At 35.4% G+C, this 27,646-nt stretch overlaps 1 protein-coding gene across 1 annotated transcript in view; it reads left to right on the forward strand.

The window, feature by feature from the left end:
• LOC138415814 (dynein axonemal heavy chain 14-like) overlaps positions 1-27,646 on the forward strand; it is a 317,408-nt gene that overhangs the window by 13,091 nt on the left and 276,671 nt on the right. The window contains exons 2-6 of the mRNA XM_069544370.1: positions 12,018-12,288; positions 12,707-12,752; positions 12,841-12,938; positions 20,228-20,388; positions 21,415-21,759. Coding sequence (XP_069400471.1) covers positions 12,018-12,288; positions 12,707-12,752; positions 12,841-12,938; positions 20,228-20,388; positions 21,415-21,759 — 921 coding nt within the window. The remainder of the gene's footprint in view (positions 1-12,017; positions 12,289-12,706; positions 12,753-12,840; positions 12,939-20,227; positions 20,389-21,414; positions 21,760-27,646) is intronic.

Consider the following 27,646-nt stretch of genomic DNA (forward strand, 5'->3'; position numbering starts at 1 on the left):
TCCATTGTATATTCTTGCCTCCTTTGTCAAAGATAAGGTGTCCATAGGTGTGTGGATTTATCTCTGGGCTTTCTATTTTGTTCCATTGATCTATATGTCTGTCTTTGTGCCAGTACCATACTGTCTTGATGACTGTGGCTTTGTAGTAGAGCCTGAAGTCAGGCAAGTTGATTCCTCCAGTTCCATTCTTCTTTCTCAAGATTGCTTTGGCTATTCTAGGTTTTTTGTATTTCCATGCTAATCTTGAAATTATTTGTTCTAGTTCTGTGAAAAATATGGCTGGTAGCTTAATAGGGATTGCGTTGAATTTGTAAATTGCTTTGGGTAGTATACTCATTTTCACTATATTGATTCTTCCTATCCATGAACATGGTATATTTCTCCATCTATTAGTGTCCTCTTTGATTTCTTTCGCCAGTGTTTTATAGTTTTCTATGTATAGGTCTTTAGTTTCTTTAGATAGATATATTCCTAAGTATTTTATCCTTTTTGTTGCAATGGTGAATGGAATTGTTTCCTTAATTTCTCTTTCTACTTTCTCATAATACACTGTCTAGGTGTCATTGTTTTTCTTCTAAAGAGCAAGCGTCTTTTAATTTCATGGCTGCAGTCACTGTCAACAGTGGTTTTGGAGCCCAAGAAAATAAAATCTGTCACTGTTTCCACTTTTTCCCCATCTATTTGCCATGAAGTGTTGGGACCAGATGCCAGGATCTTTGGGGGTTTTTTTAAATGTTGAGTTTAAGCCAGCTTTTTCACTCTCCTTTTCACCCTTATCAAGAGGCTCTTTAGTTCCTCTTCACTTTCTGCTATTAGAGTGGTATCTATTTGCCTATCTGAAGTTGTTGATATTTCTTTCAGCAATCTTGATTCCAGCTTTTGATTCATTCAACCCAGCATTTTGCATGATGTACTTTGCATAGAAGTTAAAATAAATAGAGTGACAATATACTTGCATTTGAAATGAATGCAATTTTATGGTTTCCTAATATGGTGCATCATAACTGATTGATTTGGGGATACTGAAAAAATCCTTGCATCTCTGGGATAAATCCTGCTTAATCATTGTATATGACCCTTTCAGTGTATTGGTGGATTTGGTTTGCTAGTATGTTTTTGGAGTTTTTTTGCATCTATTGTTTGTCAGTGAGATTGTAATTTTCTTATTTTGTGATATTTTTGGTTTGGGTATCAAGGTGATGGTGGGCAAAAAGAGAATGAGTTTGGAGGTGTTCCTTTCCCTTCAATATTTTTGGAATAGTTTGAGAAGGATGGACGTAAACTCATCTCTAAATATTTGGTAGAATTCACCTGTGAAGCCACCTAGACAGCAACTTTTGTTTGTAAATTATTGATTCAGTTTCATTACTGTTAATTGGTCTGTTCATATTTTCTTTTTCTTTTTAAAGAAATCTTTATTTATTTGTTTGGCTTCACTGCATCTTAATTGTGGCCCTCAGGATCTTTAGTTGTAGCATGTGGGATCTCATTCCCTGATCAGAGATTGAGCCTGGGCCCCCTGCAAAAGGAGCACAGATTATTAGTTACTGGACCACCAGGAAAATCCCTGTTCATATTTTCTATTTATCCCTGGTTCAGTCTTGAGAGATTGTACATTTCTTTTTTTTAATTTTTTTTTAGCTTTTTATTTTTTCAATTTTAATATCTTTAATTCTTATATGCGTTCCCAAACATGAACCCCCCTCCCACCTCCCTCCCCATAACATCTCTCTGGGTCATCCCCATGCACCAGCCCCAAGCATGCTGCATCCTGCATCAGACATAGACTGGCGATTCAATTCTTACATGATAGTATACATGTTAGAATGTCATTCTCCCAAATCATCCACCCTCTCCCTCTCCCTCTGAGTCCAAAATCTGTTATACACATCTGTGTCTCTTTCCCTGTCTTGCATACAGGGTCGTCATTGCCATCTTCCTAAATTCCATATATATGTGTTAGTATACTGTATTGGTGTTTTTCTTTCTGGCTTACTTCACTCCGTATAATCGGCTCCAGTTTCATCCATCTCATCAGAACTGATTCAAATGTATTCTTTTTAACGGCTGAGTAATACTCCATTGTGTATATGTACCACAGCTTTCTTATCCATTCATCTGCTGATGGACATCTAGGTTGTTTCCATGTCCTGGCTATTATAAACAGTGCTGCGATGAACATTGGGGTACAAGTGTCTCTTTCCATTCTGGTTTCCTCGGTGTGTATGACCAGCAGTGGGATTGCTAGGTCATAAGGTAGTTCTATTTGCAATTTTTTAAGGAATCTCCACACTGTTCTCCATAGTGGCTGTACTAGTTTGCATTCCCACCAACAGTGTAGGAGGGTTCCCTTTTCTCCACACCCTCTCCAGCATTTATTGCTTGCGGATTTTTGGTAGAAAAAGAAATTAAGGAAACAATTCCATTCACCATTGCAACGAGAAGAATAAAATACTTAGGAATATATCTACCTAAAGAAACTAAAGACCTATATATAGAAAACTATAGAACACTGATGAAAGAAATCAAAGAGGACACTAATAGATGGAGAAATATACCATGTTCATGGATCGGAAGAATCAATATGGTGAAAATGAGTATACTACCCAAAGCAATCTACAAATTCAGTGCAATCCCTATCAAGCTACCAGCCATATTTTTCACAGAACTAGAACAAATAATTTCAAGATTAGCATGGAAATACAAAAAACCTAGAATAGCCAAAGCAATCTTGAGAAAGAAGAATGGAACTGGAGGAATCAACTTGCCTGACTTCAGGCTCTACTACAAAGCCACAGTCATCAAGACAGTATGGTACTGGCACAAAGACAGACATATAGATCAATGGAACAAAATAGAAAGCCCAGAGATAAATCCACACACCTATGGACACCTTATCTTTGACAAAGGAGGCAAGAATATACAATGGAGTAAAGACAATCTCTTTAACAAGTGGTGCTGGGAAAACTGGTCAACCACTTGTAAAAGAATGAAACTAGATCACTTTCTAACACCACACACAAAAATAAACTCAAAATGGATTAAAGATCTAAACCTAAGACCAGAAACTATAAAACTCCTAGAGGAGAACATAGGCAAAACACTCTCAGACATAAATCACAGCAGGACCCTCTATGATCCACCTCCCAGAATTCTGGAAATAAAAGCAAAAATAAACAAATGGGATCTAATTAAAATTAAAAGCTTCTGCACAACAAAGGAAAATATAAGCAAGGTGAAAAGACAGCCTTCTGAATGGGAGAAAATAATAGCAAATGAAGCAACTGACAAACAACTAATCTCAAAAATATACAAGCAACTTATGCAGCTCAATTCCAGAAAAATAAACGACCCAATCAAAAAATGGGCCAAAGAACTAAACAGACATTTCTCCAAAGAAGACATACGGATGGCTAACAAACACATGAAAAGAGATTGTACATTTCTAAGAGTTTGCCCTTTCCTTCTAGATTGTTAATTTTATTGGTTCATTGATATTCATAGTAGTCTCTTATGATCCTGTGAATTTCTGTGGTGTTGGTTGTAACTTTTACTTTTTCATTTATGATTTTATTGATTTGGGCCCTCTCCCTTTTTTCTTGATAAGGTTGACTAAAGATTTGTCAATTTTGTTTATTTTTCAAAAAACCAGCTTTTAGTTCATTGATTTTTGTTTCTGTTGTTTATTTCTACTCTGATCTTTATTTCCTTCCACTATCTGGGTTTTGTTTGTTCCTCATTCTGTTGTTCTTCTGTGTAAGGTTAGGTTGTTTATTTGAGATTTTTCTTGTTTTCTGAGGTAAGTTTCTATTGCTTAGAACTGCTGTTGCTGCCTTTCATAGGTTTTGTATCATCATATTTTTATTTTCATCTGTCTCTGTGAATTTTTTTATTTCCTCTTTGATTTCTTCAGTCATTGTTGGCTCTGTTTTATAGTATATTTTTAGCTTTATGCTTCTGTTTATTGCCATTTTTCTTGTAATTGGTTTCTAGTTTCATGGTAGTGTGGTCAGAAAAGATGCTTGCTTTGAGTTCAACTTCTTAGATTTACTGAGGTTTGTTTTGTGGCCTAATATTTGATCTGTCCTGGAAGATATTTCATGTGCACTTGAAAAGAATGTGTATTCTTCTGCTTTCAGGTGGAATTCTTTATATATATATCAATTAAGTTCATCTTATCTAATGTGTCATTTAAAGCCAGTTATTGATTTTTTGTCTAGATGAGCTGTCCATCAATGAATGTTGTGTTAAATTTTCTATTATTATTGTGTTATTGTCAATTTCTCTTTATGTTTATTACTATTTATTCATATTTATTTATGTGTTCCTATGCTGGATTGTGAAACTGAAAGTGAAAAGGGCTTTCCTGGTGGCTCAGCTAGTAAAGAATCTGCCTGCAATGCAGGAGACCTGGGTTTGATCCCTGGGTTGGGAAGATTCCCTGGAGAAGGGAAAGGTTACCCGCTCCAGTATTCTGGCCTGGAGAATTCCATGGACTGTTATAGTCCATGGGGTTGCAAAGAGTTGGACATGACTGAGTTACTTTCACTTTGACTTTTGATGCTGGTTTCATGTGTATTTACAATTGTTATATCTTCTGGGATTGATCCCTTGATCATTATGCAGTGTCTTATTTCATATCTTATTACAGTCTCTACTTAGAGTCTATTTTGTCTAAATAACATACTCCAACTTTTATTTCCATTTGCATGGAATGCCTCATCTCTTTAGTTTCAGTCTGTGTGTCTCTAGATCTGAGGTGAATGTCTTGTAGGCAGCATATATGAGTCTTATTTCTATATCCATTCAGCCACTCAGTGTCTTTGGATTTGGGCAGTTCGTTCATTTACATTTAAACTAGTTATCAGTATGTATGTTCTTACTGTCATTTTGTTAATTGTTTTGGATTTGGGGCGTGGCATCTTTTTTCCCTTTTTTATTCATTGATTCTCTTCTTTTGTCAGTTTATGGCTATTTTTAATGTTATGTTTGGATTCCTTTTTCTTTGTGTTTTGGTGTATCTGTTACAGATTTTTGTTTTATAATTACTCTGAGGTTTTTATATAGCAGTCTATAATAAACATAGTTTAAGTTGCTTTTCTCTTAATTTCTAATGCATTAAAATGTGCTTTTGTGCTCTCGCTCCTTATAATAGTTTTGATATCATATTTTACATTTAATTATTTATTGTAGGCCTTAACTGCTTATTGTGGATATAGATGATTTTACTACTCTTGATTTTAACCTTCCTAATAGCTTTGTCTGTGGGATATTACCTACATGTACTATACATTTGCCTTTACTGGTGACCTTTTTAATTTTATAATTTTCTCATTTCTAATTCTGGCCTTTTCTTTTTTCACCCAGAGGATTTCCTTTAACCTTGTTTGTAAAGCTGGTTTTATGGTTCTGAATTCTAGCTTTTGCTTGTCTGTTAAGTTTTTGATCTCACCATTAAATCTGAAGGAGTGTTGCTGGATTATTGCATGTGCTTGGTTGTATGTTTTCCCTTTCATCACTTTGAGTTTTATCATACCACTCCCTTCTGGACTGCAGAGTTTCTGCTGAAAAATCAGCTGATAGCCTAGCCTTATGGGAGTTCCCTTGAATATTGTTTCTTAGTATATTTTCTCCTTTTCTTTAATTTTTGTCATTTTAATTACAATGTGTCTTGGTGTGTTCCTCTTTGGTTTCATCCTCTGTGGGACTCTGTATATCACAGACGTGGATGACTGTTTCCTTTCCCCGGTTAAGGAAGTATTCAACTCTTATGTATTCAAATATGCTCTCAGTCCCTTTCTCTCTCTTTCCTTCTTCTGGGACTTCTGTAATGCAAATGTTAGCGTGCCTGATTGTGTCTCAGAGGTATCTTAAACTATCTTTATTTCTTTTCATTCTCTTTTCTGTTGAGTGGCATTGATATCCTCTATTCTGTCTTTAAGTTCACTGACCTGTTTCTCTGTATCATTTAGTCTATTACCGATTTATTCTAGTGTATTTTTCATTTCAGTTATTGTATTCTTCAACTGTGTTTGGTTGTTCTTTATGTTTTCTGTTTGTTAAAAACTTCTTGTATCTTCTCACTCTGTGCATTCATTCTTCTCCCAAGTTATTTTCTTATCTTCAACACCATTACTGTGAACTCTTTCTCAGGTTTCTGATCTCTGCTCCATCTAGTTCTTCTGGTGTTTTCTCTTGTTCTTTCTTCTGCCACCTCATTTAGTATAGGAGATCAGATATGGAGAGCTGAATTGATCATCCTCTTGATTTATGCATATCTGTTCATTAAGGTCTCTTGTTTATTTTATTTTGTTTTATATCATTTTATTGTTTTATTTCTTTCCCTATCCCCCAACTTTTAACACACCCTATCCCTCTTATGAGGAGTCACTGAAATATCATTTTTGTATTTTTCTTCAATCCACCTTCCATAAAGTTAAATTGAATTTTTTAAAAATCATATCTTGGATTTTGTTATTGTACATGTTAGAATTTGCAGAAATATCATTGTGCTGCTTTTCTGTTTTTAAATATTTTTACTCAACATTGTGCTGTTAAGATTCAACTCATATATAAGTAAATCCTGATCACATGATAATATATCAATAAATTTCCCTTTGGTGAAGGACTTGTTGTTATTGTTAAATCCCTTTATTTCTTAATGACTTAAACTAAAGGTTGAAGTTCTGGTAGGTGATTCAGAAGGCCACTGATCTGATCTCACCTCAGTAAATGAGAAACACTTACTGGATGCCACAAGCACAACAGATAATTTATGGGATGTAAGGAATCAAAATATTACTTGAGAACTTATGCCTAGATTGAAACTAAGAGCAGTTATATTTTTTGTAAATAAAATATTTATTCTTATAATACTCCTGTTATTTTTCAGTAGAGATAGTTATGCTAGTATAATTACATTAGTTCAGTTCAGTCGCTCAGTCATGTCCGACTCTCTGCAACCCCATGAATTGCAGCACGCCAGGCCTCCCTGTCCATCACCAACTCCTAGAGTTCACTCAGACTCACGTCCATCGAGTCAGTGATGCCATCCAGCCATCTCATCCCCTGATATTGATATTTCTCCCGGCAATCTTGATTCCAGCTTGTGCTTCTTCCAGCCCAGCATTACGCATGATGTACTCTGCATATAAGTTAAATAAGCAGGGTGAAAATATACAGCCTTGACATACTCCTTTTCCTATTTGGTACCAGCCCGTTGTTCCATGTCCAGTTCTAACTGTTGCTTCCTGACCTGTGTACAGATTTCTCAAGAGGCAGGTCAGGTGGTCTGGTATTCCCATCTCTTTCAGAATTTTCCACAGTTTATTGTGACCCACACAGTCAAAGGCTTTGGCATAGTCAATAAAGCAGAAATAGATGTTTTTCTGGAACTCTCTTCCTTTTTCGATGATCCAGCAGATGTTGGCAATTTGATCTCTGGTTCCTCTGCCTTTTCTAAAACCTGCTTGAACACCTGGAAGTTCACGGTTCACATATTGTTGAAGCTTGGCTTGGAGAATTTTGAGCATTAATTTACTAGCGTGTGAGATGAGTGCAATTGTGTGGTAGTCTGAGCATTCTTTGGCATTGCCTTTCTTTGGGATTGGAATGAATACTGACCTTTTCCAGTCCTGTGGCCACTGCTGAGTTTTCCAAATTTGCTGGCATATTGAGTGAAGCATTTGACAGCATCATCTTTCAGGATTTGAAACAGCTCAACTGGAATTCCATCACCTCCACTAGCTTTGTTCTTAGTGATGCTTTCTAAGGCCCACTTGACTTCACATTCCAAGATGTCTGGCTCTAGATGAGTGATCACACTGTCGTGATTATCCAGGTTGTGAAGATCTTTTTTGTACAGTTCTTCTGTGTATTCTTGCCACCTCTTTTTAATATCTTCTGCTTCTGTTAGGTCCATATCATTTCTGTCCTTTATCGAGCCCATCCTTTCATGAAATTTTCCCTTGGTATCTCTGATTTTCTTGAAGAGATCTCTAGTCTTTCCCATTCTGTTCTTTTCCTCGATTTCTTTGCATTGATCGCTGAAGAAGGCTTTCTTATCTCTTCTTGCTGTTCTTTGGAACTCTGCATTCAGATGCTTACATCTTTCCTTTTCTCCTTTGCTTTTCACTTCTCTTCTTTTCACAGCTATTTGTAAGGCCTCCCCAAACAGCCATTTTGCTTTTTCACATTTCTTTTCCATGGGGATGGTCTTGATCCCTGTCTCCTATACAGTGTCACGAACCTCATCCCATAGTTCATCAGGCACTCTATCTATCAGATCTAGTCCCTTAAATCTATTTCTCACTTCCACTGTGTAATCATAAGGGATTTGATTTAGGTCATACCTAAATGGTCTAGCGGTTTTCCCTACTTTCTTCAATTTAAGTCTGAATTTGGCAATAAGGAGTTCATGATCTGAGCCAGTCAGCTCCCAGTCTTGTTTTTGCTGACTGTATAGAGCTTCTTCATCTTTGGCTGCAGAGAATATAATCAATCTGATTTCGGTGTTGACCATCTGGTGATGTCCATGTGTAGAGTCTTCTCTTGTGTTGTTGGAAGAGGGTGTTTGCTATGACCAGTGCATTTTCTTGGCAAAACTCGATTAGTCTTTGCCCTGCTTCATTCTGCATTCCAAGGCCAAATTTGCCTGTTATTCCAGGTGTTTCTTGACTTCCTACTTTTGCATTCCAGTCCCCTATAATGAAAAGGACATCTTTTTTGGGTGTTAGTTCTAAAAGGTCTTGTAGGTCTTCATAGAACCATTCAACTTCAGCTTCTTCAGCATTACTGGTTGGGGTATAGACTTGGATTATGGTGATATTGAATGGTTTGCCTTGGAAACGAAAGAGATCATTCTGTTGTTTAAGTGGAGTTTAAAGACTTTAAAGAAAGACCAAGACCTGTTTTGATGAATTTGAAATATATTCCTGATGTGTCATTGTTTTTCTGTTTTATCAGTTCAGTTCAGTCACTCGGTCGTGTCCGACTCTTTGCAACCCCATGAATCGCAGCACACCAGGCTTCCCTATCCATCATCAACTCCCGGAGTTCACTCAGACTCATACCCATCGAGTCAGTGATGCCATCCAGCCATCTCATCCTCGGTCGTCCCCTTCTCCTCCTGCCCTCAATCCCTCCCAGCATCAGAGTCTTTTCCAATGAGTCAACTCTTCCCATGAGGTGGCCAAAGTACTGGAATTTCAGCTTCAACATCAGTCCTTTCAAAGATATCCCAGGACTGATCTCCTTCAGAATGGACTGGTTGGATCTCCTTGCAGTCCAAGGGACTCTCAAGAGTCTTCTCCAACACCACAGTTCAAAAGCATCAATTCTTCAGCGCTCAGCCTTCTTCACAGTCCAATTCTCACATCCATACATGACTACTGGAAAAACCATAGCCTTGACTAGGCTGACCTTAGTCAGCAAAGTAATGTCTCTGCTTTTGAATATGCTATCTAGGTTGATCATAACTTTCCTTCCAAGGATAATCATCTTTTAATTTCATGGCTGCACTCACCATCTGCAGTGATTTTGGAGCCCCCCAAAATAAAGTCTGACACTGTTTCCACTGTTTCCTCGTCTATTTCCTATGAAGTGATGGGACCAGATGCCATGATCTTCATTTTCTGAATGTTGAGCTTTAAGCCAACCTTTCCACTCTCCTCTTTTACTTTCATCAAGAGGCTTTTTAGTTCCTCTTCACTTTGTGACATAAGGGTGGTGTCATCTGCATATCTGAGGTGATTGATGTTTCTCCTGGCAATCTTGATTCCAGCTTGTGTTTCTTCCAGTCCAGCGTTTCTCATGATGTACTCTGCATATAAGTTAAATAAGCGGGGAGACAATATACAGCTTTGATGTACTCCTTTTCCTATTTGGAACCAGCCCGTTGTTCCATGTCCAGTTCTAACTGTTGTTTCCTGACCTGCATACAGATTTCTCAAGATGCAGGTCAGGTGGTCTGGTATTCCCATCTCTCTCAGAATTTTCTGTTTTATAAATAGATATATTTGTATCATTTTTAAAAATTAATTTCACATGAGTGAGTTTGTATTTATCTGACTTATTTCACATAGTATGAAAACCTCTATTTTGTTCTTTTAATGGCTGAGTAATACTCCACTATATATAAGCACTGCACCTTCTTTATCTATTCCTTTGCCATTGGGTATTAGGTTCCTTCTGTATCTTGGCTATCGTAAATAGTGCTGCAGTGAACTTTAGGGTGCATATGTCCTTTCAGATTATGTCTTCTCAGGAGATATGCCCAGGAGTGGGGTTGCTAGGTCATAGTAGTTCTATTTTTAGTTTTTCAAGAGCCATCATACTGTTCCTCCATAGTGGTCATGTGTATGTGTGCTCAGTTGCTCACTCATGTCCAATTCCTTGTGACCCCATGGACTGTAACCCATGAGGCTCCTCTGTCCATTGAATTTTCCAGGCAAGAATACTGCAGCAGGTTACCATTCCGTTTTCCAGGGGATCTTCCCAACCCAGGGATCCAACCCACATCTCTTGCATTTCCTGCATTGGCAAGCAGATTCTTTACCAATGTGCCCCCTGTTGTACCAGTTTACATTCCTGCCAATGGTGTAGGAGGGTTTCCTTTTTCTCCGCACTCTTTCTATCATTTACTGTTTGTAGATTTTGATGATGGGCTTTCTGACCATGAAAGTTGACCTCATTGTAGTTTTGATTTGCATTTCCCTTATTATTAGTGAGGTTGAGCACCTTTTCATGTGCTTTGGGGCCATCTATATATCTTCTTTGGAGGAATGTTTGTTTAGGTCTCCTGCCCATTTTTTGACTGGGTTGTTTGGTTTTGGTTTTTTTTTTTTAATTGAGCTGTATGTTCATTTAAAAATATTTTCTCCTATTCTGTGGGCTGTCTTTTCATTTTGTTTATGATTTCCTTTGCTATGAAAATCTTTTAAGTTTAACATTTCTTTGTTCTTGGTTTCATTTTCATTACTCTAGGGTGTAGATAAGAAAGTATTTCTGTGATTTGTGTCAGAGAGTGTTTTGCCCATATTTTCTTCTAAGAGTTTTATAGTGTCTGGCCTTAAATTTAGGACTTGATCCATTTTGAGTTTATTTTTTTGTATGGTGTTAGAGAATGTTCTCATACAGTTTTTGCAACACCACTTATTGAAGAGACTGTCTTTTCTGCACTGTAAATTCTTGCCACCTTTGTTATGGATTAACTGACCATACGTGTGTGGGTTTTGCCAGGGTTTCTACCCTGTTCCATTGATCTATATTTCTTATTTTGTGCCACTTTTGTACTCTTTTGATTATTGTACCTTTATAGTGTAGTTTTGTATTTTGTATTATTATTATTTTTAATACAAAGGCCTTTTACTTGTAGATTTGGAATTTAGTCAACTGTAAACACATTTAAGGGGATTCAACTACACTGAAATTCTTATCAGAATGTTTGGATGCTCTTGGACAAAAGGAAGTTTTTAAAATGAAGAGTGGTTGATTTACAATATTGTATCAATTTCGGGTATACAGAAAAGTGATTCAGTTAGGTATATATATATATTTTTACAGATTATTTTCCAGTATAGGTGATTGCAAGATATTGAATGTAGTTTCCTGTGGGTTTTCTATTTTTGATGTAGTGTAAATGGGATTGTTTCCTTTATCTGATGTGTTGTTCTTAAATCAGAGTACATGGGAGAATCACCTGTTCAGCTTTTAGATGTTTTAGATTCCAGGACCTTGCCCCTACCTTTAAAATTTTTAGGATAGGGCCTAAAAATTATATTTTTAGGAAGTTCTTAAATGATTAATATGTACCCATTATGGCACCAACTGGAAAACTACTGGGATATAATGTGTCATTTATTTTACTTTATTTTTAAATGAAAATCAATTATATACCATTAGAATGTTATTTTATGCCAAAGTTTAGTTTTCATTTAAAATTAGTTTTATATTGTTGTATATAAAAGAACACTTATTTACATATTATAACTAGCACTCTAACGTATCTGTTAAATTAGATTTTGAATAGTATTAAAGTGGATACAGATTTGAGAAAAATACATGCACCGATATTTGAAGTAAGTCTACAGTTGAGAACTCCTGCTGAGAGTGATTCTTCAGAAAATTCTGAAGAGAACTTACATGAGTCTGACAAGTGCTCTGAAAAATCTGCAGTATATGAAGATACATCAGAAAATGAAGTCAATGTTTTCATTAAACAATCAAGTGAAGAACTACTTCCAATGAAGAAATCAAAACGAATGAGTTACAGCTATGACGTTCTTTCAGGTAAAGTGAATGACACTATTAAAAGTGAGAGAAAGTATCTTTGCAGCTGGAAAATAACACATGAGAGAAATTTTTAGTAGTTTATGTGTTATCAGTTAATAGACTATGAGTTTTATAAGTGTTAAAGGATAAATTAAAATAGCACATGGAAGAAAATTTTAGTAGTTATGAATTTATCAGTTAATAGTCTATGATTTTTGTAAATGTTAAGGACTCTTGAATTTCTTCTCAGATCTCCTTAATCAGAATCTGGGGCTGGGGTGTACTGCTAGAATTCAATCCTTGAAGTAACCTTCCCAGTTTATTCTTAGGGTTTTAGAAAGTACTGACAATATAACCTTGTTAATTAGCTGACATAAATATCAGTTTTTATATAAAAATAAATTTTTATTCTGTTTCTTTTGATGGATTCTGATAGAACTAGACTTTGAAACTGAGTTTGAGAAAAACTGCATGAATGATAAGTAAGTACTAGATATTTTTGAAATTACAAGTAATTGTATTGTATGTTACTGTATTCTTCTTATATATGCTTTTATTATTTTCTCTTAGACTTTTAGAATTCCCTACAAATCTCTTTATAACTCCCAACAGATTGGAGTTTTCAATACAAATTCAAAATATGGTGGCTGCTATTGAAAATTGCATAAGTAAGTATTTTTTAAAGTTCAGTTAGATTCACTGTCTTTCTTTGGCAACATCCCAGGAATGTGCAGATATTACAGTATATTAGAAAATTTTAAACTCACACTCTTTGGAATCAATCAATGTGAACTTCAAATTATTTGAGGATGTGTGAATTATACATATGGCCATTGAGAGCCTAACTGTTGGGAATTAGGTAAATAGCCCAATGTTCTGATTTTTTTGATAATGTACTACAGGATTTTATAGACTTAAATAAGGCATGTCTTTTATGTCAGAGCATAAAAGTTGTAAATATTATTTTCACCTTACATTTTTATTAATAGTTTTCAGCATATAGGTCTTTCATCTCCTTAAATTTTTTCCCAGATATTTTTTGGATGCAATTTTACATAGGATTTTTTTTCTTTTTACTTTCCCTTTCTAAATTTTCAATATTAGTGTAAGGAAATGCAACAGGTTTCTGTGTTTTAATATTGTATTTTGCTGAATTCATTTATTAGTTCTAATAGTTTTTGTGTGGAGATTTTTAAAGTTATCTTTATGGAGTATCATATCATTTGCAAATAGGGACAATTTTACCTTTTCCCTTCAAATGTGTATACTTTTTTACTTTTTCTTCTCTGATTGCTGTGGCTAAAACTTTCAATACTATGTTGAATCAAAGGAGTGAGAGGAAGCATTGTTTTGTTCCTGAATTTAGTGGGAAAGCTTTCAGATTTTCACTGTTGGGAGTGATTTTTGCTGTTTGTCATAAATGGCCTTTATTGTGCTGAGATGATACCACCCTTATGGCAGAAAGCAAAGAAGAACTAAAGATGCTCTTGATGAAAGTGAAAGAGGAGAGTGAAAAAGTTGGCTTAAAACTCAACATTCAGAAAACTAAGGTCATGCCATCTGATCCCATCACTTCATGGCAAATCGATAGGGAACAGTGGAAACAGTGAGAGACTTTATTTTGGGGGGCTCCAAAATCACTGCAGATGGTGACTGCAGCCATAAAATTAAAAGACGCTTGCTCTTTGGAAGAAAAGTTATGACCAACCTAGACAGCATATTAAAAAGCAGAGACATTACTTTGCCAGCAAAGGTCCATAGAGTCAAAGCTATGGTTTTTGCAGTAGTCGTGTATGGATGTGAGAGCTGGACTATAAAGAAAGCTGAGCACCAAAGAATCGATGCTTTTGAACTGTGTTGTTGGAGAAGACTCTTGAGAGTCCCTTGGACTGCAAGGAGATCCAACCAGTCCATCCTGAAGGAAATCAGTCTTAAATATTCATTGGAAGGACTGATGCTAAAGCTGAAACAATACTTTGGCCACCTGATGTGAAGAACTGACTCATTTGAAAAGACCCTGATGGCTGGGAAAGATTGAAGGCGGGAGAAGGGGATGACAGAGGATGAGATGGTTGAATGGCATCACCGATTCAATGGACATGAGTCTGAGTAAACTCTGGGAGTTGGTAACGGACAGGGAGGCCTGGCATGCTGCAGTCCATGGGGTCGCAAAGAGTCGGACACGACTGAGCAACTGAACTGAACTGATTGTGCTGAGGTCTGTTCCCTCTGTACCCACTTCTGTGAGAGGTTTTTTCATGCATGGATGTTGACTTTTGTCAAGTGCTTTTTCTGAATCTATTGAAATGATCATGTGTTTTTGTCTTTCTTTTTGGTTAATGTGGTGTATAGCATTGATTGCTTTGTGTGTGTTAAATCATCTTTGTGATCTAGTAATGAATCCAACTTGGTCATGATGTATGATCCTTTTTATGCATTGGGGGATTTTTTTGAGGATTTATGCTAATATTTTGCCTAGGAGTTTTGCATCTGTATTAATCAAAGCTATTGTCCTTTAATTGTCTTTTATTGTGGTGTCTTTGGTTTTTGTGTCAGGGTGATGAGGAACCTCTGGAATACATTTGAGAATGTTGCCTTCTTTTCAATTTTTTAGAATAGATTGACAATCATAAGTTACTTGTATGTTCCATAGAATTCTCTAGTGAAGCCATTCAGTCTTAGACTTTTGTTTGCAGGTAGTTTTTCTAATTACAGATTTTTTTCATTTCTAGTGATCGGTTTGTTCAAATTGTCTGTTTCTTCCAAATTCAGTATTGGCAGGGTATATGTTTCTAGAAACTTGCCCATTTCTTCTAGGTTTAACATTTTGTTTGCATATAACTTTTCATAGTACTCTTTCATAATTTTTTCTGTTTTTGTGATACTGGTTGTTATTGCTCATATTTTATTTTATATTTTGTTTATTTTTGTCCTTTCTTCTTGATGAGCCTGGCCAGATGTTTGTTGATTTTGTTTATCTTTAAAAATCACCTCTATATTTTATTGATATTTTCTATTATATTTTTGTTTATATTTTATTTATTTCTTCTGATCTTAATTATTTCCTTCCTTCTGTTGACTTTGGGTTTTGTTTGTTCTTTTCTTAAGTCTTTTAGGTGGTAGGTAGGTTATTTATTTAAGAGTTTTTTGTTCTGTTTTGCTTTTTTTAATGAAGATCTGTATTGCTATGAACTCCATCTTAGAACTGCTTTTTTTGCATCCCATAGAAGTTGTAATGTTGTGTTTTTAAGTTACATATTTGGTGTTATTTTCTGATTCTTCTTTGATTTCATTGTTGATTCATTGGGGTTTTAGTAGCATATTTAGTCATTGTTTGGCTTTTTTCCCATTTTTCTTTTTTAGTTGATACCTAGTTTCATATTGTGGTCAGAAAAGTTGATTGAATTAACTTCTGTTCTCTTAAATGTTTTGGGGCTCATTTTCCAATTTAGATTATGTTCTATCCTAGAGAACATGCCAGGCACACTTGAAAAGAATGTATGTTAATGTTTTTTGGATGTAGCCTTCTGTTGCTGTTCAGTTGCTAAGTCATGTCCGACTCTTTGACTGCAGCACGCCAGGCTTCCCTGTCTTTCACTATCTCCCAGAGGTTGCTCAAATGCACATGCATTGAGTTGGTGGTGCCATCCAACCATTTCAGCCTCCATCATCCCCTTCTTCTCTTTCCCTCAGTCTCTCCTAGCATCAGGGTCTTTTCCGGTGAGTCAGCTCTTCACAGCAGGTGGCCAAAGTATTTGAGCTTCAACTTCTGCATCAGTCCTTCCAATGAATATTCAGGGTTTATTTCCTTGAGGATTGACTAGTTTGATCTCATTGCTGTCCAAGGGACTCTCAAGAGTCTTCTCTGGCACCACAATTCGAAAGCATCAATTCTTCAGCACTCAGCCTTCTTGATGGTCCAGCTCTCACATCCATACATGACTCCTGGAAAAACCATAACTTTGACTATATGGACCTTTGTCAGCAAAATGATGTCTCTGCTTTTAACCCACTGTCTAGGTTTATCATAGCTTTTCTTCCAAGGATCAAGCATCTTTTAATTTTATGGCTGCAGTCACCATCCTCAGTGATTTTGGAGCTCAATAAAATAAAATCTGTCACTGTTTCTACTTTTTCCCCATCTGTTTGCATGAAGTGATGGGACCAGATAACATGGTCTTAGTTTTCTTAATGTTGAGTTTTAAGCCAGCTTTTTCACTATCCTCTTTCATCCTCATCAAGAGGCTCTTTAGTTCCTCTCCACTCTCTGCCTTTAAAGTGATATCATCTGCATATCTGAAGTTGTGATATTTCTCCAGGAAATCTTGATTCCAGCCTGTGATTCACCCAGCCTGGCCTTTCACATTATGTACTCTCCATAGAAGTTAAAATGAGCAGAGTGACAATATGCAGCCTTGACATACTCCTTTCCCAATTTTGAACCAGTGTTCCATGTAAGTTTCTTTCTCCATGCTCTCACTTTTTGTCTGTCCGTGCATCATTTGGCCTGAAGTGAGTCTTGTAGGCTGCATATTTCAGGTTCTTGTGTTATTATCCAATCTGTCATTCTCAATCTTTTGATTAAGCATTTAGTCTATTGACATCTTTCTGTAATGGCCACTTGTTTTGGTTCTATCACCACATGTTGCTTCATGCTCATCTTGTATTTTCTTTGCCTCTGCCCTTAAATCAACCACTTTCTCAAGGAACACTGGTTGGTTCCTTTTATAGGAGAATGAATTTTAGGAATCAAGAGAGCTAGACTGTAGATGTGCTCATTGCTATAACACTATTATTGCTCTTAGATGCTATGGTGAAAAGATCTAGAAAATATATCCTAGCTCATGCATAACATATGCATCTGTATTTCTATATCTATTTTTTGTTTGCTTTGTTTTAAACTATGAGTTCTTGGGGCTTCCCTCGTAGCTGAGTCAATAAAGAGTCTGCCTGCAATGCAGGAGACCTGGGTTCGATTCCTGGCTCAGGAAGATCCCCTGGAGAAGGAAATGGCAACCCACTCCAGTATTCTTGCCCGGAGAATCCCATAGACAAAGGAGCCTGGCAGGCTTCAGTTTATATGAGGTCGCAAGAATCGGATAGGACTAAGCAACTAAGCACACAGCACGTGAGTTCTTACTGATATATCTATCAGATCCCAATCTAGCACCTTCAGGGTTCATTCTTGCCTTCTGCTTTTCCTAATATGTAACTTTTTTCTCTGATGGTGAGAAATGTGGCTCACATAATCAGTAATATAGTTACTTATTTGTTATACTTGTATTATATTTTCAGAATTGCTATTCCTATGTCTTTAAGAGGGCTTTCTGGGTGACTCATTGGTAACGAATCTGCCTGTCAATGCAAGAGGTGCAGGTTTGATCCCTGGGTAAAGAACATCCCTTGGAGAAGTAAATGGCAACCCATTCTAGTATTCTTGCCTGGGAAATCCCATGGACAGAGGAGCCTGGTGGGCTACAGTCTATGGAGTTGCAAAAGAGTTAAACACAAATTAGTGACTAAACAATAGCAACCACCGCTTTAAGAAACAAATGTATCAAATAAGTACAGTGTTTGTGTAGGGTCCTTTTAGTGTCTAAGCTTATAGTTTACAATAAAAATACTGTTTTCCAAAGTAACTTAAATCAGCTCTTTCCCACCCTCTTCAGTGCGGTTATGCAGTTCATTTGTAATGACTTGTTATGGTTGTTTTTTCAAACACTTAAAACATATGCTTGTATATCTTTTTAGACCTTTGCTTATTTTTTGTTGGGGTGTTTATTTATTGTTAGGTTGTAAGAGGTCTTAATATGTACTCTGGATACAAGTATTTTATCAGATACAGCATTTGCAAAAATTTCTCGCTGTCTGTGCCTTAGCTTTTCATTCTGTTATTTTTTATTGAAATACAGTTGCTTTACATTGTGTGTTATTTTTTGCTATACCACAAAGTGAATCAGGTACATGTATACATACATCTTGTCTTTTTTAGATTTCCTTCTCATTTCGGTCCCCACAGAGCACTGAGTAGAATTGTCTATGCTATGCAGCAGTTTCCCATTAGTTATCTGTTATCTGTTTTATACATAGTCATTATATATGTCGATCCCAATCTTCCAGTTCATCCCACCTCCTTCCCTGCTTAATATTTATAAGTTTGTTTTCTACATCTATGTCTCTATGCTTGCAAATAAGTTAATCTGTACCATTTCTCTAGATTCCACATATAAGCAATATTATGTGATATTTTTCTCTTTCTGACTTACTTCACTCTGTGACAGTCTCTAGGTCTACCCACATCTCTGCAAATGGCACTATTTTTTCCTTTTTATGACTGAGTATTATTCCATTATAGATATATACCACATCTTTATCCATTCCTCTGTTGACGGATATTTAGTTTGCTTCCATGTTCTGGCTATTGTAAATAGCATTGCAATGAACTTTGGGGTGCATCTCTCTCTTTTTAATTTATGTGTAATTGGAGGAAAATTGCTTTACAATGTTGTGTTGGTTTATGACATATATCAATATGAATCAGCCATATGTATAAGTATGTCCCCTCCCTTTTGATCCTCTCTCCCATCTCCCATCCTATCCCACCCCTCTAGGTTGTCACAGAACATGGGTTGCATGTATCTTTTTGAAATATGATTTTTCTACAGGTATATATACTCAGGTGTGAGATTACTGGATCATAGGGTAGTTCTATTTTTAGTTCCTTGAGAAACTTCTGTACTATTCTCCATAGTGGTTGTATCCATTTACACTCCACCCAAACAGTAGGAGGGTTTCCTTTTCTACATATCCTCTCCAGCATTTATCATTTGTAGATATTTTTGATGATGGCCATTGTGACTGCTGTGAGGTGATACCTCATTGTAGTTTCAATTTGTGTTTCTCTAATAATTAGTGATGTTGAGCATCTTGTCATGTGTTTATTAGCCATTTTTATGTCTTCTTTGAAGAAATGTCCATTTCCACTCATTTTGTGATTGGAGTGTTGGAATTTTTTTTATATTGAGCTACATGAATTGTTCGTATGCTTTGGTGGTTAATCTCTTGTCAGTTGCTTCATTTGCAAATATTTTCTCCCAATCTGTGGATTGTGTTTTCATTTTGTTTACTAAATGTAAGGCCGCACACTATAAAACTCTTAGAGGAATATATAGGCAGAACACTCTTTGATATAAATTTCAGCAAGATCTTTTTTGATACACCTCCTAGAGTAATGAAAATAAGAACAAGCAAATGGGATCTAATTAAACTTAAAAGCTTTTGCAAAGCAAAGGAAACCATAAATAAAGCCAAAAGACAACTATCTTTTCATTCATTCTCACAGAGCTAAATTTATTAATTTTGATAAAATACAGTTTGTCATTTTTTTTGTTTTAAGAATTATGCTTTTGGTTTTGTCTCTTAAAAATTCTTTGCTTAACTTAAGGTCACATGTATTTTCCCTATATTTTCTCCTAGAAGATTTATAGATTTGTGTTTTATATGTAGATATGTCATTTATTTTGAGCTGACTTTTGGATAGTGTATGCATGTACATTGAAGGGTTTTCTTTTTGCCTTAGACATCCAATTTGTTCAGCCTGATTATGAACTCAAGGAGAGTAGAGATAATGTCTTCTAATTTTTGTATCCTCGTAATGATATAATGCTCTTCACACAGCAGATACACTTTAAGTATTTGTTAACTTAATGATTTCTTCTGATTTTTTGATCATACCTTGACCCATCACCTAGTACCTAGGAGTAATTCTTTGTTTCTATAATATTAATTCCACATTTTTATACCTGCCTTTAAATTCCATTTATCAGTATAGAATACTAGATAGCCCTCCCAGTAAATCTGCCTCAGTTTTCAGTAGTTCTAAATGTCCTTGGTAATTTTAAAGCATAGCTTTCAATGGAATTTCTGAATGTACTGAACTTTGAATCATATATTTCAGCCAAAATTATTCCTCTTTGCCAAGATCCCCGCCTATCTATGTTTACTGAGTCGGCTTTAATTATGGATTTACCTAATAAAAAGAAAAATGTAAGAGACTATCAAACCAGATGGCCAGATTGTCAGGTCCTTTTTGAAATGGATCCTGCTTACCAAGATAAAGTAAGTTTAAAAATAGTTTGTCTTAAGGAAGGAATATTTGGCTTAAGGAACCGAAATGCACTGACATTTTTAGATGAAAGGGATTTATTGAAAAATTAGAGTATTATAATTAATGGCAGTTGGAAAATCACTCCAGCTTATCTCCCTATTTGTCTTCCTCATGATCTTTCCTCTTTGTTTGCCTCTGTATATATTTTCAAACCTCCACTGTGAAAAACATCTTTATAAATCTTTTATGAAAGTGAAAGTGAAGTCGCTCAGTCGTGTCTGACTCTTTGCGACCCGTGGACTGTAGCCCACCAAGCTCCTCCATCCATGGGATTCTCCAGGCAAGAATACTGGAGTGGGTAGCCATTTCCTTATAGTTCCCTCATAATATTGTCTTGCTAATGATGGCCCCGGCTTTTCCCATTACTATCTAATGTGGCATTTTTTTTTGCTCAAATTCACAAAACAACCAACTTGCCTAGCTTGGGTCAAGATTCCGTCCTATCCAAAAGGCTATGTTTTAAGAATTGGGTAAGTTCCCATAATATTTAGAACTCATCTTTTCTGGGGCTATGTATGAAGCATATACACTAAAACAAGGTGACAAGCAAAGGAATAAATGACTGATGTCTCTACTACATGGCTCAAAATAATATGCTAAGACCCAGAGAGATGTTGTGGGGAGGGAGGAGGGAGGGGGGTTCATGTTTGGGAACGCATGTAAGAATTAAAGATTTTAAAATTAAAAAATAAAATAAAATAAAATAAAAAAAAAAAAAAATTTTGAAAAATAATAAACTAAAAATTAAAAAAAAATAGCCTACTGAAGCTTTGCATAAAGCGAAATATGAAAAGCTATCTAAATTTCTTAAAGTCTTAAGTTTCCTACATATTTAGATACTTAACAGACATTCTTAACAAAATGAACTTCACATAAAACCATTTTAAATGTTTTAAAATGCCATTAGATTATTAGACCATACTATTATCATTTTAAAAACAAAATCCTGATTAACTTTTAAACATTTTTACTTATAGATTGCAACTTTCCTGACTATTATTGGAAGTTCAATGGGCCAAGTTAGTATTTACAGCTGCCAGTTTAGGAAGTATTGTACTATGGTAGAGAAGGCCAAAATCATAGGTACCAAAATATCATCTGTGGAAGAATTAACTTCAACACAGTTTAAAAGTATACTGTCTAAATTCAGAAACTACCTTCGACAAATTGTTAATATGACCATTGAGAAGCGCATTGGTATTTTCAATGTTATGAGTTTTGATTATCAGTTACAATGCTTACCATATGTTGAGAACATCATAGATATGAGCCAAAATCTCTTGAGATCTGCAATTGAAAGAAAGAATGCAAATCTATTGGAGGTAAGTATTTTGAAAATTCTTATTGCATAAGAATCAATTTTTTTAATTTGTAACACTTTATTGAGATAACATCAGTTTATAATATTACATAAGTTTCACATGTACCACATTGTATTTCAATCCTTTTCTTCCTATCCTATCCAATACTTGTTATTTCTACCTTTTTTTCATAATAGCAATTCTGACAGGTGTGAAATAATATCATTGTGGCTTTGATTTGCATTTCTGTAATAATTAGTGATGTTGAACATCCTTTCATGTGTCTTTTTATGTGTCTGTTGGCCATTTGCATACCTTCAGTGGAAAAAACTCTATTCAGCTCTTCTGCCCATTTTTTTAATTGAGCTGTTTGTTTTTCTATTGTTGAGTTGTATGAATTCTTTATATATTTTGGATCTTCACCCCTTATCAGATATAAGATTTACAAATATCTTCTCCCATTCAGTAAGTTTTTTTTTTCATGGTTTCCTTTCCTGTGCAGAAGCTTTTTAGTTTGATGTAATCCCATTTGTTTATATTTGATTTTGTTTTCTTTGCCTGAGGAGAAAAATATTAAGAGAAATGTCAAAGAGTTTACTGCCTGTGTTTCCTTCTAGGATTTTTATGTTTCAGGTCTTACGTTCAAGTTTTTAATCCATTTTGAGTTGATTTTTGTGTGTGGTTTAAGGTAGTGGTCCAGCTTCACTTTCACATATGACTTTCAAATAGACTTTTCATTTTCAATTGTATGTTCCTTGCTCCTTTATTATAAATTAATTACCCATATGTATATGGGTTTATTTCTGGGCTGTCATTTTTTTTCCATTGATCTATGTGTCTCATTTTATGCCAGCACTTAGCTGTGTAATATGTTTTAAGATGAGAAAGTGTGATGGCTCTGGCTGTGTTTTTTTCTCAGGATTGCTTTGCTCATTTGGGGTGTTTTGTAATTCCATATACATTTTAGGACTTTTTTCTAGCTCTGTGAAAAATGTCACAGATATTTTGATAGGGATTCTTTGAGTCTGTAGATTGTCTTAAGTAATAGGGACATTTTAACATTAATTCTCCCAATCTACAAGCATGAAATACTTTTCCATTTCTTTGTGTCTTCTTCAGTTACTTTCATTAATGTCTTACAGTTTTCAGTGTACAGCTTTCATGTTTCTGGTCAAATTTATTTTTAGGTATTTTATTTCTTTGGTATGATTTTAAATGAGATTGTTTTCTTAATTTCTCTTTATGCTAATTCATTTTTACTATATACAAACACAACAGATTCTTCTGTATTGATTTTAAGGCCTACAATTTCACTGTATTCATTTATTATTTCTAATATTTTTGATGGAGTCTTTTGGGTTTCCTATATATAAAATCATGTTATCCACAGGTAGTAACAGTCTTTGTTCCTATTTTCCAATTTGGATTCATTTTATTTTCCTTCTACAATTGCTTTGGCTAGGAATTCCAATATTATGTTGAATAGAACTGTAAGAGTGAGCATCCTTGTCTTGTTCAGAATGTAGCAGGAAGACTTTCACCTTATTACCATTGAGTGTTATATTGCCTGTGGATATGTTGTATGGAGCTTCCCAGGTTAAAGAACCCACCTACCAGTACAGGTAGATGAAAGAAACATGGGTTCAATCCTTGGATTGGAAATGTGCCCTGGAGGAGGGCACAGCAACCCACTTCAGTATTCTTGCCTGGAGAATCCCAAGGACAGAGGAGCCTGGGATGCTCCAGTGCATGAAGCTGCACAGTGTCTGACATGACTAAAGAGACTAAGCATGTGTACATGGCCTTTATTATGTTAAGATATGTTCCCTCTATATCCATGTTGCTGAGAGTTTTTATAATGAATGAATGTAGAATTTTATCAAATGCTTTTACTGCATCTGTTGTGATGATCACATGGTTTTTGTCTTTTGTTTTCTTGATGCGCTGTATCACTTTGATTGATGTGTGTAAATGGAATTACCATTGTTACCCTGGAATGAATAAAACTTGATCGTGGTGCATGATCCTTTTTATGTGTTCTTAGATTTTGTTTGCTCATATTTTGTTGAGGTTTTTGCATCTATATTCATCAGAACTTTGGCATGTAATTTTCTTTTTTGGTAATGTTTTTGTCTGGTTTTGGTATCAGGTGATTGGGACTTCATGGAATGAATTTGGGGATGTTCTGTTCTCTTCAGGTTTTAGGGAGAGTTTGAGAATGATAGGTATAAGTTCTTTGTATGTTTGTAAGTTCTTCCCTGCAAAGCTATTCTGTCTTGGACTTCTGTTTGCAAGGAGTTTTTTAAAATTACAAATTATGTTCTAATTCTAATAATTTATCCGTTCAAATTATCTGTTTCTTCTTGATTCGGTTTTGGCAGACTGTATGGTTCTAGGAATTTGTCTATTTCTTCTGGGTTGTCCGTTTTGTTGGCATACACTTTACATGCCTCCTGAGAAACTCGTGTGCAGGTCAAGAAGCAACAGTTAGAACTGGACATGGAATAACAGACTGGTTCCAAATTGGGAAAGGAGAATGTCAAGGCTGTATATTGCCACCCTGATTATTTTACTTATATGCAGAGTATACCATGCAAAATGCTAGGCTGGATGAAGCACAAGCTGGAATCAAGATTGCCAGGAGAAATATCGTTAACTTCAGATATGCACATGACACCACCCTAATGACCAAAAGTGAAGAGAAACTAAAGAGCCTCTTGATAAAAATGAAAGAGAGTGAAAAAGCTGGCTTAAAACTCAACATTCAAAAAATGAAGATCATGGCATCTGGTCCTATCACTTCATGGCAAATTGATGGGGAAACAATGGAAACTGACAGACTTTATTTTCTAGGCTCCAGAATCACTGTGGATGGTGACTGCAGCCATGAAATTTAAGGGAAAAAAAAAAGCTTACTCGTTGAAAGAAAACCTATGACAAACAGACAGCATATTGAAAAGAAGGGACATCACTTTGCTAGCAAAGGTTCGTATAGGCAAAGCTGTGGCTTTTCCAATAACCATGTACGGATGTGAGAGATCATGTACAGACCATGAAGAAGGCTGATACCAAAGAACTGATGCTTTCAAACTGTGGTGCTGGAGAATACTCTTGAGAGTCCCTTGGACTGCAAGGAGATCAAACCAGTCAATTCTAAAGGAAATCAGTCCTGACTATTCGTTGGAAGGACTGATGCTGAAGCTCAAGCTCCAATACTGTGGCCACCAGATGCAAAGAGTTGACTCATTGGAAAAGACCTGATGCTGGGAACGATTGAAGGCAGGAGAAGACCATGACAGAGGATGAGATGGCTGCTTGGCATCATCAACTCAATGAACATGAGTTTTAGTAAACTCTGGGAAATAGTGAAGGACAGGGAAGCCTAGCATGCTACAGTCAATGGGGTTGCAGTCAGACACTACTGAGAAACTGAACAACTATTCATAGTCTTTTCTTATGGTTTTCTGTATTTCTGTGACATCAGTTGTTATTTCTCATCTTATTTTGTTTATTTAGTCATGTCTCTTTTCTTCTTGGTGAGCCTGTCTAGAGGAGATTTGTTGATTTTGTTTATCCTTTTAAAAAAACAGCTCTTGGATTTATTTTTCTTTTTTTTAATCTTAATGTTATGTCTTCCCTCTCTGTGTTTTGTTTCCTTCCTTCAGCTGACTTAATTTTTGTTTGTTCTTTTTCTAATTCATTTAGGTGATAGGTAGGTTGCTTGAGATTTTTCTTATCTTTTGAATACGGCTTTTGTCGTCATGAAGTTTCTTCCTAGAACCACTTTTGCTGTGTCCCATAGATGTTGATAGCAATGTTTTCATTGTTTGTCTAAAGTTACTTTTTATTTCCTCATTGACTCATTTGTTTTTATTAAGTGTTTAGTCACCATGTAATTGTGGGTTTTTGCTTGTTTCCTTTCTATGGATGATTTCTAGTTTCATGCCATTGTGGTAAGAAAAAGATTGTTTAAATAATTTCTATCCTCTTAGTTTGTTGGGGCTTGTTTTGTGTACTAATATGTGGTCTGTCCTAGAGAATGTTCCATATGTGCTTGAAAATAATGTGCATTTTGTTTGGTTTTTTGATACAGTGTCTTGTAGATGTCAATTCTTGTTATTTAGCTGTTAAGTCCTGTTCAAATTTTTGCAACCCTGTTGATTGTAGCCCTCCAGGCTCTTTTGCCCATAAGATTTCCCAGGCAAGAATACTGGAACAGGTTGCCATTTCTTTCTCCAGGGGAGCTTCCCAATCCAGAGATCAAACCTGCATCTCCTCCATTGGCAAGTGGAATTTTTTTTACCACTGAGCCACCCAGGAAGCCCAAAATTCCTGAAGGAAATCAACCCCAAATATTCACTGACAGGACTGTTGTTGATGCTGAAGCCCCAATACTTTGGCCACTGGATGTGGAGAACTGACTCATTGGAAAAGACCCTGATGCTGGGAACGATTGAGGACAAGAGGAGAAGAGGATGGCAGAGGATGACATGGTTAGATAGCATCACCAACTCAATGGACATGAATTTGAGCAAACTCCAGGAGATAGTGGAGGACAGAGGAGCCTGGTGTACTAAGTCCATGGGGTCACAAAGAGTTGGACACAACTGAACAACAACAACAAAGTTTATATCCTTATCCTCTCTATACTTAAGCATCTTTTTCTGTAAATTGGGGATAATATTTGTAACTGACCTAGAGAAGTTGTGAGAATTAAAGAAGTTAATGATTGCAAAGCTCTTTTACAGTTTCTGGCACATAGTGAACATATGTGAGTTACTTCTACAGTTAGAAGAATCATTGTTATTAGTTCCAGAAAGTTGTTTCTGAGCTATATATATGTTTAGGAAGCTATTCTGAAAGTTCTGTTTATTTCTCTTCTTTCTGGCTTCTGCATGCCCCCAGGTGTGTTTTTATAAAGGGAAGTAGCTTCCCTTTATATATTTAAGGAAATTCCCTTATTTGCATAAGAGTTCCAAACTTGATATGTGTTTTTTATTTTTTATTTTTTTTTTATTTATTTTTTTTTTCATTTTTTATTTTTTATTTATTTATTTTTTTTTCCTTTTTTTTTCTTTTTTTTTAATTTTTAGTTTTTTATTTTTTAAATTTTAAAATCTTTAATTCTTACATGCATTCCCAATCATAAGTTAACTTTATAAAATCCTATTCTGTTTATCTGTTGTGATAATCATGCAGTTGTTTTCCTTTAACCTTTTAATGTGGTTAATTACATTAATTGACTTTGTAAGTTTAATTTCATATCTGAATCAATAGATATACCTTACCAGTGTGCACATGCACATAGATATATTGCTACATTATTTTTTTAATTTTTGCCTTTATGCTTGTAAGTGAAATTGGTCTGTAATTTTCTTTTCTTTTACAATCCTTAATTGAATGTATTACTAGTAACAAAAAGGACGTTTGGGAATATTTCATGTCTTTCTACTACTCTATTCTACAAAAATGTAATTATCTGTTTTCTTTGGGATATGAGTTTATTTTAACATATTTTTCTGGAATTTAATACTCAGTCTTCTATTGTGATCATTTTCAGTCAAATTCAGCAGGCATCATTATAAACCCATTACTAAATTATTTTATTTGATTCTCAAAACTGTAATGAGGACACTAAGTTTATTAAAGTAAAGCTACTTTGGTTCATGCAGTTAGTAAACATGGGAGCTAGGATTCAAACACAGGTCTCTCTGACTTCAAAGTCAATCCATACTAACCCTGTGATAAAAATGTATATTCAAGAGCAGGTTCACATATGTGCATGTACACACATATATACACATACACCACACATATATACCCATACACCATAAAATGGATAAAATTTCTGCTTGGTTAGCATAATTATCTCTACGTGGTGATGTAATAGATATTTTTATTTTATAAA

The sequence above is a fragment of the Ovis canadensis genome, chromosome 12 (genome assembly GCF_042477335.2).
Source record: "Ovis canadensis isolate MfBH-ARS-UI-01 breed Bighorn chromosome 12, ARS-UI_OviCan_v2, whole genome shotgun sequence".
NCBI classification, from domain to species: Eukaryota; Metazoa; Chordata; class Mammalia; order Artiodactyla; family Bovidae; genus Ovis; species Ovis canadensis.